Source organism: Stegodyphus dumicola, chromosome 6 (genome assembly GCF_044657685.1).
Source record: "Stegodyphus dumicola isolate Sdum_Otavi_A_Nest chromosome 6, ASM4465768v1".
Classification (NCBI taxonomy): domain Eukaryota; kingdom Metazoa; phylum Arthropoda; class Arachnida; order Araneae; family Eresidae; genus Stegodyphus; species Stegodyphus dumicola.
The window spans coordinates 203,975,260-203,990,890 of record NC_140773.1 but is presented as its reverse complement, the minus strand read 5'-3'; the positions used below and the strand labels follow the sequence as shown (position 1 = coordinate 203,990,890).

General features: G+C 29.3%; 2 protein-coding genes across 8 annotated transcripts in view; one reads left to right on the top strand and one right to left on the bottom strand.

Annotated features, from left to right (window-relative positions):
* The window catches only part of SelR (methionine sulfoxide reductase SelR), a 29,878-nt gene extending 28,097 nt beyond the window's left edge, over positions 1-1,781 (bottom strand). For 2 of the 7 annotated variants that reach the window (XM_035373729.2, XM_035373733.2), the window contains exon 1: positions 1,675-1,781. Coding sequence is in view for 1 of the 7 variants with exons in the window: in XM_035373732.2 (XP_035229623.1) it covers positions 1,429-1,489 (61 nt within the window). In the remaining 6 variants the exon portion in view is untranslated. Of the gene's footprint in view, positions 1-1,428; positions 1,567-1,674 lie in introns of those variants that run through there. The other 5 variants (XM_085819376.1, XM_035373735.2, XM_035373732.2 and 2 more) reach the window with 5 other exon arrangements.
* A 236-nt stretch (positions 1,782-2,017) lies between these two features.
* Positions 2,018-15,631, top strand: part of mTerf5 (mitochondrial transcription termination factor 5) — a 33,614-nt gene continuing 20,000 nt past the window's right edge. Inside the window, exons 1-2 of the mRNA XM_035373736.2 lie at positions 2,018-2,434; positions 14,867-15,206. Coding sequence (XP_035229627.1) covers positions 2,052-2,434; positions 14,867-15,206 — 723 coding nt within the window. The 5' untranslated portion in view covers positions 2,018-2,051. The remainder of the gene's footprint in view (positions 2,435-14,866; positions 15,207-15,631) is intronic.

Sequence of the window (15,631 nt, the reverse complement as noted above, 5' to 3'; positions counted from 1 at the left end):
AAGCCACTAACATTGTTGTTGAAGGATGTGCAGCTGCCAGTCGAAACAAAATAAGTCATCAAATGTATTTTTTGCACTCTCAAAGGCTAGGTAATGATTACCAGAAGAAACATTTGTACAGCATTTTGATATCTTTCTGAGATGGTGCTCCTAACAGAAAAGTATCCGTCATTCTAATTTTCACTTTTTTTGGTCAGGGTACAAACTAGTAATAATGAAGAAATTAAAAGGAGGATAGTTCTTATTTAACTGACATAAAAATTAATATAAAAGCATTCACACACACTCACACACACACACAAAAAAAAAAAAAAAGGACTGCAGTTAATTTAATTAAAAAGATTTTTTACAGTGCTGCATTAATGAATTACTTCTGCTCTCCTGTAATCTAGAATTATTTCCTATAAATTATAAACTACAAGAATATCACTAATGACATAAAAATATTATATATACCTATCCTGTCAATATGATGCATCTTTATAAATGGCTTTTAAAATACAATTATAAAAACTGAAAAGCACTGAACCAAAATTAAACATAAATAAAATATAACATATCTCTGCCAAAATAGAATATGTTCTTTGAATTTAAGATCACCGTTTTCCTATAAATGTATTAAATACAAGGAGTGCCTCAAGCTGATAACATCTTAGAATTTCAAATTATTATTTTGAATTTCAAAATTCATCTTAGAATTTCAAATTCATCTCAGAATTTTAAATAATATTCCATACTAATGCATTTTTCCAAATTAATTTATATAAGAATACTATAATTGTTAATAAATCAAAATCAATCATTAAAAAATAATTACTAGTTATATTTAAATATTTGATTTCATTTTTTCCCCCGAGTAAGACTGAAATTAAGCAGCGAATCTTAAAACTAATGAAACATAATAATGTCACATTTAGTTAAACTTCAGAGGCACATATTATTTTATTTTTATTTATTAAATTAAAAAAGAAATAAAAACTCAGACTAAAAAGGGAAAATTTTAAAATCTTTTACAAACTAAACCTACTTAAAACAGTACTTATAAAATCCGTTCTCATTTATTTAATAAATGATTACAGATTTTATAAAATCCTCTTTTCACACTTCACATTAAGTGTTTTTTAATTTATCAAAAATATTATAAAATATATAATACACGAATATACTAAAAGCTTTTTATTTTGACTGATTTTTCACAAGCTTACAAAAATTATCATTAATGAATCTCTCTTTTCATGTGACAGTATCTCATGCATATACTTAACTGAAGAAACACATTTAATGACGAAACTGTTTTAAAGATAATAGCAAATAATTACGATGCTCTATATAAAACTTTAAATTCACTTCATTTATATAAAGTATTAAGAAAACATAAAAGAAATTAGAAGTTTTTAAAGTTCCTTCAAATATACGCATTAAAATTACCTAAAGAATGTAAGATAAAACAGATAATGCAACAAAAGATGAAATTATCAAAGAAAAACATAACAAACACAACATACACCCACGCTCTAAATTTTAAAACATTAGAATCTCGGAAGATTTGAAGGGCAATTGCGACGCAAATACCACGTCAGTTTCTTATTCATTCATGTATAACGACTTTCCTAAACAAAAAATGTATATATGTTATGGATTTAGAATAATGGTTAATAATAAATCGCTACATACCTTAAACGTACAAAACCTATTAATACCACAAAAAGAATGTTGTTTAATTTTTTTTAATATGCCGACGTTGCCAAAATACAAACCACCTTAGGCAAAATTATATGAATGTTTTGACATGGAGCCAGATTCAGAGTCGCATTCTGATGTGTATGATTTTAGATTTATATAAATAAGTAACTCTAAAGTTTCATATTGAAAATGTTGCTATTAATTTATATTTAATATTTTAGTTAATGAATTATTGAACTTTTTGAATAATGGCATATTTGATACGAAATAATAAAATATTAACTAACTGTTTTTCTTTAATGATAAGATGTGAAGTGAAATGTCATGCAAAGGAAAAAAATAATAAGGCATGGTCAGGCGATGTAAACATGTTTTCGCCTTTAATTATTACAAAACCTTGTGTAATTAGGCAGTTATTTATTGTTGAAGTTAAACACATTCGTTTCAGGTCTTCATCTGAGGAAAGTATTAGTGCAAAAAATGCGCGCAAATTACGCATACATAAGCTTGCCGAAGTATTAGAATGCACAGATCTTACGGCTGGGGAGATAGTTGCAAGAAACAGAAATATTTTGCAGTTAAAATCAGAACACTTTATTCGCAATGCTAAATTTTGTAGTGAACACTTAAAGCTTAGTGATTTAGTTGAATTTCCTATTATTCTTTCTTTGAACTCCAGTCTATTACAACATCGGTACTTTTCACTTAAGGAATTAGGTTGCTCTAATGTTACTGCTAGTAATATTTTAAAGTAAGTAACGTTTTGATAATTTTAATTATCTATTAAATATTATATATGAACCACCTTAGGCAAACCACTTTAATGTTTGCGTTATAAATTTGTTGGTGACGTTTATAATAGATAATTTAAAGGTAAAAGTTTTTGGATATTTTATTTATATTATACATGCAAATGTTCATCCTTGGAAAGGGTATATACTTTTTCGCGATCAGGTAATTTCATATATGTGCTTTTTACGGAGTTTAAAGATTCACAAAATTTTCCTGCATTTTCGTGCAAATTTTTTTAATTTATGAGAAAATAGCAGTGTAGATGGATAAAGTTAAGAGTGAGTGCAATGCCATTTTTGTGCAATTCTGGGATTTTTTTTAAGTAAAAATAAGTCGACGTGTACATGGTTACTGTGTATGTGCGATTCTGAAAAACGCGGCAAGGAGTTTTCGATTCTGCACTTTTTCCTAATTTTGCAGTTAATATTTGTCATGATTAATCAGTTTTGTTCCATAAAATTTCTAGCATAAGTGTAATTCGGATTGTTGGAAAAAGTGTTGAGTAAATAAAAAGAAAATAAACATGTCTTTATTTCGTGAAGACAAAATGGCGGCGAAAAAAAGAATAGAGGGTTGCTGTAGCAGAGTTGGGTGCTAAAAAATCGCCAAGTTACCATAATCCAAAGATTAACCCAGTTTCCCTTAGAAAGTCCTCCACGAAGGTGTCCTTCCTCTTCGGCAGATAGCCCTCGATGTTTTGCCGTAATTACATAAGCCAAACCGGAACCAACAGATACAAATTACGGATACAACACATAAACAAATTAGAATAGAATTTCAGTGTTTGAGATTATCTGACAATCAAATCGATTAAAAATTTATTCTAATCATTCCAGTGACCAAAATTTCCTAGTGGCATTTAAAATAGTAACAAATTAGTCGTCATCTTTATGGATTAGGCACAATATAAATTCCCTTAAATATGAATCTTAAGTGGCTTTTTACTGCACTATTTTGCCAAAACTCAATCTTTCAAAGTTTTCATCGTGTACACTAATTATAACCAATGTTGTAATTTTTAAAACATTCAAATATTCCACTGCTTGCTTTTCTGTAGGAGGCATGTCAAATTTTAATTATTTGTTTCAAAATGCAAGAGAAAATCAATTAAATTGCATACTTCTGTACAAAAACTTATTTGCGTCTGGAAGATCATAGTTTCTCTTTCTCTTTTTTTATAACTAAAGTATTAATGTGGTTGTTGAAATTAATGTTTGAAAATCACCACAAATTAAAAAAATATGTGTATATTATATCCTTATGTATTGAAATTAACATTTTGCTTTTATTACTGTGGAATTATTTTTCAATTCCTGGATATCTTTTTTTTCTGGTGGTGGGCATCTGAACTTCAGTACGTATTGATGAGAGGATTGAATAAAATTAAATGAACTGAGGATTGAAATTAATATGCATTTTTTTGTTTAATTTGCTTAGATTATAAACCAGCATTAGCATAACATCTGAAGGCTGAGTAATTAATTGACATGTATGGCAATATTTGGCTGAGCCACTATTGCCATATATGGCAATATTGATGATTGAGCAATTATTTGACATATACGACATTAATTGGCATATGTTTGAATGCATCGATGTTTCTGTTTTACATAGTAGCTAGCTTTTCTAAAAGCATTTTGTACAGATTTCTCATTTGAAAGCAGATTGAGTATCCATTTTCAGTTTGTAGGAGAGTTTTCGTTACAAGATTTGAAAGGAAGGGCAGTTTATTTTAATATTTTTAGTTATATTGATGTGGTCTTGAAAAAAGGCTTATTAGCTTGTTTCCTTAAGTATTAATTCTAGATGCAATATGCATTTAATTAAAAAATTTCTCAAAAAAGGTATCTAATGTCATGAAAACACCTTTTGCCTAGTGAGTGGGAGAGATTTTGTTGGTAATAAAATATAATTTTTCATACTTTAATTATTTAAATATAAAGTTCCTTCCTGTAAGTGTAAAATTTGAGAAGTTAAAGTATTATGATTTACTCAAATGGACGTTTTACTGACTTAGATTGCAGAATTCCTTGGTTTTGAAGGGAGTCCTTCATTTTTTTTATCTCTTTTGGGCAAAATAAAATACAGGTTGTTTCATATTGAATAGATAAAAATAATAGATTAGTTCAAATTCTGTAACTGATTTATTTAATCGAAACAAACTAATTTTGAAACTACAATTATGCAAGTTTTTATCAGGCAACAGTGAAATGAAATCTATGCTAGAGACACTATAAATCAAAATGTCATTATCCATGTAGGAGAAAGCATACTGTGTTTTGGAATATGCCAAAACATATTAGGTTATCGTCATTCATTCATGCCAAAACATACAGGTTATCATCATTCATTTCTGCCACAACATACAGGTTATCATCTTTCATTCATAAGACATTTTCACATGAAATCTGTAAAGAACCACAGCATCAAATGATAGGTGAAGCAGTTTCAGGACATGGGTTCCTTGTGTAAGAAAACCAACCTAGGATGAACAGTAGCCAAAGCCGAAGTGGTTGAAAAAATTTATGAAACGTCTTGCTAAAGTCCCACAAAATCGTGCAAATTCTGAACTCAGTATGCCTTGTATAACTGTGTGGCATGTGTTATGGAAATGTCAACAAATCTGGCCATACACCTTTCAGTCATTTAAACCTTCTTAACAAACTGTTGCAGCTTTCTGTGAGAATTTGAAAAATAAACTTGAGGTAGATGGTTTCATAAACAGTTTTGTATTTACGGATGAAGCCACTTAACATAATTTATGATTTTGGGACATGGGAAATCCACATTACCACGATTCTCCGAAGGTGAATGTCTTCTGTGCCATTTCCAACATTTGTGGTTGGGGTCCTTTTTTCTTCATGGAAAAATTGATTAACGGTCACATTTATCAAGCTATGCTATCAGAACGGTTGTCCCCTCATTTGGAGGAAGCAGTTCCCGACTTCATTCTGCAGCAAGACAGTGCTTCAACATTCTTCATTGGCATAAAAAATATGCAAGTATCTGAACGATAGTCTACCCCATCACTATATTGGTTGTACTGAGTCATACGATATGCTGTTGCTTTGTTCCCTACCGAGATCCCTAGATCAACCTCTTGTAAGGTTTTTCAATGGTGTTTTGTTAAAGATAAAGTCCCTCCATTTCCCCAGAACTTACAGCAACTGAAGCAGTGAATAAGTGAAGTGCTCGACTCATTAACAAAGGATATTTTATCATGACCGTGGCTGGAACTGGAATACAGCATAGATATTTGCTGTGTCACTGGAGGGGCACACATAGAACATCTATAGAAACTACAGTAAATTGGATTAATCAAAATAAAGTAATTACAGCATTCACATGTATACTCTCTTTTTGTCCCATTCAAAATGAAACAGCCTGTATGCATGTAAAATCACTTAGGTACCAAGCTGGTTGACATGCAGATATTTTATCAGAACAGTAGAAACATTTCCTCCCTTTTCATGAGTTTTTATCAGGAATGAGATAGGTAATTATGTTTGTAATATAGTGGTTCTGCTATACTGTCATTCACCTTTCATTTCTCCCACAAAGTCATAGTGTAATTTTTGATAGGTATTATGCAGATGCAAAATCTAATTTGGAAAAAAAAAAACTAATGCAAAATATCTTCCCTTTCAAGTTTATAGCTTTCTGAAACTGCAGGTGTTGAGCATCATCAAGCAACATAGGAGAAAATGTCATAAGCTACCAAAATTTTGCTAGCATCAGTATACAGTATTTTGACAAAAACTTTGTCTGAAAGTTTGTGTCGGATCCTTCACTGCTTGATGCATCATTATTGAAACAAAAGTTTGGTGATGAAGATGAAAGATTTCTAAAATCACTATTATCAAAACATAGATCAGAAATTTTAAATAAAATTTGAAATCATTGCTAATCTAGGTTAGAAGGCCATCCATCTCCCTACCCCAAAGATTAACAATATAATAATACAATAACTGAAGTAAATAATGATCTCTGCCTAGGGTTAGCCAGTAATCATCATGAAAGAGTTATTATGTAGAAAAAATGTGAATACAGCATGCTATTTTGAGTGGTTGTTGAAGTTATCAGAAAAATATACTAAAGGAACTGATTTACTGAGATATAGGTAATATATTTTAAATGCTTATACACATCTATGTGTGGGAAGGTTTTGACAGTTATACTGATCAAGTACAGGTGGAAAGTTCTGTGTAATCCTTTATAAATCTTGTTCATGTATCCAACCAATTGTAAATTCTTTTGCATATTAAAACAACTGCTACATAAATAGTATTTTTTATCTCTGATAGAGATTTTCTCAGTGGTTACCAAGCCATATAAGAACTGAATAATATTAGTACGGTACAAAAAACAGCAAATCTTCCGAGACACTGAATCACAACTAATCACTCAAAACATCTGTAAAGAAAACTGTCCTTAAAGAAGTAAAATTGAGAAAAGAAAACAAAGTAAATTATTTTTTAAATAACTTTTGAATTCATTTTGAATGAAATCGATAACATAATTCAGTTTTTTAAATCAAAAACTGCTGAACTGGTTATACATATGTTGAAGTATAAACTAAAACAAGCAACATCAGTAGTTCTCCTTGTTGATTATAATTGATCCTTTCTTCATTTCTAAGAAAAAAAATCCAATCCTTGTTCAAAATCAAAAGCAACATACAGAGGTTGATTCCTGGTGAAAGATGAAAGAACAGATTACATTCCTGAAAAGAAATACTCTCATGTAAAGTGAGAAAATGGCAAAGGCTATAGAGATTAGACCACCATTTAGACTGGATTATTTGATTTAGGCAAAGCACAAGAGGGCTATCTGCCTGATCTCTCCATTTTTGACTGGGTCTTGTACTTTCTTTTCCTTACCATCAAATGACCTGTTGGCTTAAGTTTTAAACACATAAGCATCCATCCTTTATCCGAGATTCACACTGGGACTCATTAGCATAGAAATCTATCTGGTTGTACTAATAGCACACTGCTCAGAATGTATACCATCAGTACCAAAATTGCTTTAAAAGTCATATTCAATGGATAAGAATGTCAGAAAAAAAGCAAAATGGAATTTTTTGTGATTTATGGTTGAAACAGTCGAACAACAAGAAAAATCATTTAACAAACAACAAGCAAATAAGAAAAATAGGTTATGTTGTTTCACAAATTTGGCCGTGATAGCTAAAAATTAATGCATAAATGAGATTTGTACTATATTTCTTTGAATTTTATGACATGCCCTTTTTTCCATATAAACATTACTATAAATAAAGTACTTTTCAGATTTAATGGTGTCTCAGAATTATAGGTAAGGATTTGTAAAAGAATTCCTAATTATTCTGAAATAATAGTTTTTTCAAATCATCAGTTTAAATAAGATTTATTGTTGCTAATAAGTTAACTACTAAAAATATTTACTAGATATATTTTATCATTAACTTTCATTTATTTTATTAAAGTGAAAATCTTTTTCTCTTTTAGTGGGACTGAAATTATAGGGTGCATCTTAAAATTAAAAAATATGTATGTGTTAAGTGAAAAGTTACTTTGTATTTTTAACTCCTTCACGACAGGTGTATCATATATGCATTACAGTTAATCCTCTTATGCAAGGGCATGCCACTTAGTGCAACTCACCTTGGAGATGGTGTGTTGTTGCAATAGTATGATCTTGCAAGATGGGATATTTCACGTCACTAAACCTAACTTTTTTAAAAAAAAATTCATTAAAAATATTTTTTTATCAAATGTTTTGATTTTTTCTATGATTGGCATCTAACAGTAATATATTCATAACTACAGACTATCAAGAAATTCTAAAAGAAATTTATTAAAATATAAATGCAAAATAAAATATTTGACTCATCTTGATGAAAGGATGTAAAAAACTTACTTAAATCTATATCAAAACATACATAAAAAAATAATAAAATATGCGATCAAATATTATATCATAAATGATTCAAAAAGGCGACAACATGTGATAATCTAGTTGCTATCATTTCATTAGTTATGAAACACATTTTCAGATTGAAGTTTTTAATTCCATCCCAGCAGAATAATTGATTGTAGGCCACATCTAGTTTCTTCAACTATTATGTTCATTAGAATATCGAGAAAAAGATGGTGAAAAAAATGAATTTCATTCACATAACTTTGAATTAAGTTAACTTTTGCAATTCCCGTAAATTCATAAAGCTCCAGTTACTTAGCAGATTGAGTTCATGACAGAGTAGCCACTGTTTTCATTTATTGTGAGGTGAAAGCAAAACAGACTTCCGGTTCAGGCTCAGAAAATTTTGGTATCAAAATCGCTATTCTCATTTAAATCTAGAGTTTTCAGTGTCAGAATAATCAGTCATGGCTCAAATGGACACTCATGGGTGAATATACTCTTCTTCAATTTGAGTATATTCTTCTTCCATTAAAAGCATCTTTCTATTAGATATTGCACTATTATTAGTTTAACTCTCTTACCTTAAAAAACGTATAGCTGCTGTCTAAAGAAGATGCAAACTGAATACAAATTGGAGTTTCTAAAACCACATCTCCACTCCCAATCCTCCCATAGGAAAAAAAAAAAAAAAAATTGAAGCATCAGAAACTGTTTTATATTTATATCACATGAAGCCAACTGTATGTGAGCTGGGTTTTGTTCACTTTATCTCATGGATGTCTAAAGTGCAGTCCACGGGCCGCATGCGGCCCAAGCGCAAATTATGAAAGTATTTAAATTTAAACATTTTTTATTTCGATTTATATATAATCGATTTATTGGTGTTTATTTAAAAATAAAAACATGTTAGTATGTCATGATGTATTAACTACAAAGTGTTGAACTATCTGGTAAAAATTTGACGTAATTGCGACATAGAGCTAAATTTTATTTCAATTTGTTAAAAAATGTTGTATATGTGGCCCCGCAATTTTTTCCCCTTTGCAATGCGGCTCTCAAACGGTCAGAGTTTAGACACCCATGCTTTATATCATCTGCCCATACTTCTAAACAAATCACCAGAATCAGAAAGTATTTCATGAACACAAGGTCAACAATGTATTTGTTCAAAAAAGCTAACTGTGGTGGACATGGAATGCTTTCATAGTGATTTAAAAAATTCTAAAAGAATGTGTATATTTGAAAGTGTGTATATGCCACACTCACCTGGAAGATCAATGCAAACGGTGATGCACCAGTGCATCGCCCGGCTGCTAGCGACAGTTGGGACTGATACATATATGACACATCTGTCTGCAGAGGGTTTTTAGTTCAGCAATATGCTGTCCCACAGACGTTAAGTATTAGATTATAAAGCTGATATATTTTTTAATTAAGAAGCTCATTTTAACCCTTTGGCGTGCGGTGGTCGTGCTTTGGAACCACCAATTTTAGAATATTTTTCTCCTCTTCTTTCCGAAATTTTTTAGTGAAAATCGATTGATTACTGATCTTTTACCTCTAAATAACACAAAATGACTGCAGAATCATACATGTTTTAGGTCTTAGTACTTCAAATCGGATGCCTTTTAAAATTATTTTTCAATGAGACAAAATAAATTCCTTTTATTAATATAAAAAACTTTAAATTTCAAAAGTTATTCATCATACATCATGATTTCTATCATAAACAATAAAAAATAGCAATAATTAAACTGTATATATATATAAAAAAAAAAACCTCTATATGTATGGCATTTGCTATGCAAACCTCTATATGTTTGGCATTTGCTCTATATGTATGGCATTCACGACCACTGCCCCACTAGAGCATTGTGTCACAATGCTCTAGAGGCTCGGTGGTCGTACCTTGAAACCATTGCTCTTCACAATGGCATTTGCTTGCTTCTCAAATAGGAATGTTTATTTTTACCCGGATATAGATAAGGGGTTTTGAAACCACAGAGTTATTTTACGATACATGCACCTGCCCAGTAAAAAGGTCTTTCTTTTCCAGAGACTTCTCTGACCTCAACACACTTGCTCCCCAAGCTAGTATTGTGATTTTATAAATTATTTCCTGTGGTTTAAATTTAATATAAATATACTTTGCTATAATTAAAAATAGAAATCGCTAAAGTTGTTTTTAAATTTAAAATATTTTCTGAATATTTTGGGACGAAGTACGAATAAAATAAGTATGAATGGGAAATGAATGATCCATACCAAAGGCAAAAAGACCAAGCCCCCCCCCCATTAACATAAAAGTCCACAAATTTCACGTGCCAGATGAAAAGAAACTAAATAACGCTGGACATACACCAGTGAAATTTAGATCCAGGTAATGTACACTGCTCAAAAAAAAAAAAAAAAAAAAATGGGACAGTGCTATATCTCCCGTTCTACTGGGGCGATTCACGAAATTCAAATTGCGTTCTTCATGTCTTGAAAGCGCGACTTAGAATATATATTAGATTTATATATAGCACTATTCCAACATAGGTATTTTGACACAAAATCGGACTTTTTCTGAAATAACATACCAATTTTTTTACATATTTTGATTCTACGACTCAAATTATGCCAGAATGCCAAGTTTTGTAAAAATCGTATGAGTAGTTTTTGAAATATTAGCTCTCAAAATTTTAGCTCCTCAATGTTAATTGAATTTGGCAAATATTTATTTAGATCTCTTTTTTTATTAAATTTTTTTGATTTTTTCTCTCACATTTCAAAATTTAGGTTCATTCCAAATAAACTTTACCCATTTTTTGTGTTTTATTTTTTAAATTTCTATTTTTAAATAATTTTTATAAATTTTTTGAAAAAAATTTTGTATTATAACCTATAAAATTTTTACCATCATCTTAAAGTAGGTATATTTTTAAGCATATCTGCAAAAAATTAGACTTTTTTATTCAAAATTTAAGATATACACAAATTTACATATTTTCGCGTTTTGAAATTTGGCATCTTTTTTTTTTGAGCAATAATAACGCCAAATGTGGTCTATGGATTTTTGTTACACTGTATTGCCACAGCTATTTTTAACCTTAAATTTCAAGTAAAATTTTACGGAGAATTAATTATATGACATTTTTCCCTCAATGATGTGTAATAAATATTTATTAATACTATATGAAAAGCTATTTTTTTAAATAAATTTTTTAATATTTTTTTTTAATTTCTCTTTTTTTTTTTTTTTTTTTTTAAATAAGAGTAAATTTTTACCTTCGGCGTTTTATCGTCTGCTACTTTACTTCATTTAAATCGAATTGTCTAAAACTGAGAATTTTCGTTTGATGTTTATTTGAATTTTATGACATTAACTGCACAATTTATTTCTAAACAAACTGATGCTTTTGAAGTGCCTGAAAGAGCGGCTGGTACTATCATCCATATTTTTAAAGCACAGTATATTTTTATAGAAACATAAGATTTAGAATAATCATTTTTATAAAAGTCAAATTATGATATAAATATACAACCCTCTAGAGACTGAATTAATGGAAGTTTAATGGTTATGTAGAAATGATCTGCAGCTACTTAATCTCTGGATAAGTCAGCAGATTCCGTGAACAAGTAAGAATAATTATATAAACGACACCCAACATTCTGAATTCAATTAACAACGAGGATACGATGTTTATTAAATGAATTCAAGAAGTTTAAATCATTTTTTATCTTAACTCATTTTTTATCTTAAAATGTATTTTTGTGCGTACCGTATTTTCATTATTCTAATTTAAAATTCTAATAATTCTTAAAATTCTAATTTAGAATGTAATTGTCAAGAACTGATTCCTAATCATCAGTAATATAATAAGTAATTATTACGGTTATTAATAAATCCTTCTTATAAAGTAATTGCAAATATTTCAAAAAAATGTTCTGTCTGAATGCAAATATTTTTCTATGGAAATATTTTTAATTTTATATTAATCAATATTTCACACAATATTATTTATTTACACTTCAGTTCTTACCATCAGCTCTAGTAGAAATTACACATACATTATATTTAATTAAGAAATGACCATCTAAGTTTAGAAACAGCATACCGTAACAGCAATTCAATTATTGGCACCATATCTTTCATGTTGCTCCCAATTGGCAAGCTACATGATTGTTAATGAATATTCGGGTTTTGCTAGTAACTTCTCTTGGAAATCACGCTTAAACTAGGTTAGTTGGTTATTTGAACACAGAAAGAACATGGGAGCTATTTGATTAAGATGCTTTCATAATAATAAGTAATTATTATGGTTATTAATAAATCCTTCTTATAAAGTAATTGCAAATATTTCAAAAAACATTCTGTCTGAATGCAAATATTTTTCTGTGCAAATATTTTAAATTTTATATTAATCAAGATTGCACACGATATTTTTTATTTGCACGTCAATTCTTAACGTCAGTTCTAGTAGAAGTTACAAATCAATTATATTTAATTAAGGATTGGATTGGATTGATTGGATTATTTAACTATGGCAAAGCACACGAGGGCTATCTGCCTAAAGGGAGGGATGCCTTCGTGGAGGACTTTCTAAGGGAAACTGGCTCGTATACACGTTACACATCGGGAAAACCACGAAAACACCCATGCAACCAGCCCGTTCACGGGATTCGAACCTCGGACCGAACTACCAGTGATCAGCGTCTTTACCGCTTGGCCGTTTGTGGGCCTTTATGAAGTGGTAGGCGATAACTTTATTTAAAATGATTGTCAGAAATACCAAAATGTTTCGAAAAGTTGGATACTTTTTAATATACTTGCAGAATGCTTAAAGAAAAAAAGAAGAAAAATAAATTTTTTCGTAAAATTTAGTATTTGTATTTTTTTTAATTTAAAACTTTTCAATGTTATGATATTTGATTCTTGCGATTTCAAAAATAAAATATTTGACTAAAATATGAATAACATTTTAAGAAACCAAATGTAGGATAAAATTGTGTAAAGCAATGGGCACAATGATAAAACTGTTTAAAGCAGTTTATGCAAGTCATCCTAAGTTAAAATGTCGGTTATACATCTCTCTTATTTATATATATCTTTTCTGAACAGAACATTGAAAGGCGTGTTAACTGTGCTTTACTGTATTTTCTCTTTTAATATATGCAGTTTTCAAATGCATCGTAGTCTGGGTTACAAAGTATTCTTCCGAATGAAACGCAATTCAAATAAATAAAATCAAAGTTTGGAAAATTTATATTAAAAATGCTCAGTTCGAAGGAATAAATAGAAAATTTTAAAACAATTATCTGAAGAGACAATGCAACACAAACAATTAAAATAAAAGTATAAAAATTTAAAAATTACCTAAAATAATAACTATAATAAAAAAATATATATAAAGAAAACTATTTGAAAAAATAAACGCTGCACCTTTATTTACGCAGTTCGAATAGGTAAATAGAAATTTTTAAAACAGTTATTCGAAGAAAAAACATGCAACTTAAACAATTAAAATAAATTCAAAAAAGAAAAAATACTTAAAATAATAAGTTATAATTAAAAATATAATATGAAGAATATTATTTGGAAAAAAGGAACGATGGTGACTTTTTTTCCTCTTACGGGAAAGGAAACTAGGTTGCCATATATTAAGAAGTTCGCCAAGTGAAGTATTCTTGGTGCAAACTGACAAAAAAGTGCCAACATAAATTTGTGAATTTCTCCGTAAATTTCGCTCCAAATTTTACAAAATTTCATATTTAGGCGTAATTTAAGTTGTAGAATCGAAATATGTAAAAAAATTGGTATGTTATTTCAGAAAAAGTCCGATTTTGTGTCAAAATACCTATGTCAGAATAGTGCTATATATAAATCTAATATATATCCTAAGTCGTGCTTTCGAGACATGAAGAATGCTATTTGAATTTTGTCAATCAGCCCAGTAGATCGGGAGATATAGGACTGTCCTTTTTTTTTTTTTTTTTTTTGAGCAGTGTACATTTTGTAGCACAAGGAAGAAACCTCAGATAAGATACATGTGCTAAACGTGCAATGTGGGTCTATGCATGTACCAAAAAGACAAAATATGCTTTGAACAGTGTCACAAAAAAAAAAAAAAAAAAAAAAAATTTGTTCTGTAAAATTTAAAAAAAAGAAAAAAAGAGAGTCTTTTTTTTTTTTTTTTTAAATCATTATTTTACTTAGTTGTTTTATCCATTCAGCCAAACGTGTGGTTTCACAGTGTTACCACCACCCACAGAACAATGAACAAGAGTAGATTTTTTAAATTCATATATTATTTGTGTATCCGATCATAATATTCAATTTCTAGAGTTTTTAGTTAAAAAAATTATAAAAATAGTAACGCACGCATCAAAGAGTTAAGAATATCTTATTTATGAGTCATTACAGTTTACGATTCTGAAATATAATTGGTAAAATGCATTCAGTTTCTCAGATTACCATAATTTAAAATTTGTTTGTTTGTTTTAGATTTCCTCAATTTGTTAAGAAAACACCTGGTACCTTGCAGAAAGAAGGCATTTCTTTTTCATTTGATAGTCAGCCTCATCACATCATGCCTTATTTGCTTGGATCTGGAAATAATAGGGAAATAATATCACGCTTACAAGAGATGTACAGAGATGGCAGTAGTTTGAAGAAGATCAAAACAGCAATGAATGCTGTATTTTTATCTAATAAACTTGATTGTTCCTTGTATAAAGCTAATCGACTACTTAGTAGGTATCCTCCATTACAAGTACAAAGTATTTTAAATACTGACCAACTTTTAAATTTACTTCTTGAGAAATTTGGATTTTCTATTTCACAGGTTAGTATTTTATTTAATTTATTTTCCGTATACAATGTAAATTGCATGTATGCCATGATTGTTAAATATTAATGCTTTTTCTAATCATTACAATTTTTGACACCATGTTCACATAAGTAATATCTGCACCCATTTTTCAGACCTTCATAAAAAAGTGAATAATTTTCACTTCTTTAAAAATGAACACTTTTTTTCCAAATTCATTTAATATTTATCGAAAAGTATTTTACATAGTTACAAAAATATTTTTTCTTGGTTTTAAGCAAAATATAATTATGAGCTACTAACCATTGTCTTATTTGTGAGAACTCTGATCTAATTTGTCATTAAATTAATCTATTCAAATCACTAATGCTATATTGTTACCTCACTGATTAAAGTTTAGATTCAAATTTTCAAAGGCAAATAGAGCAGTGGAAGTTTCA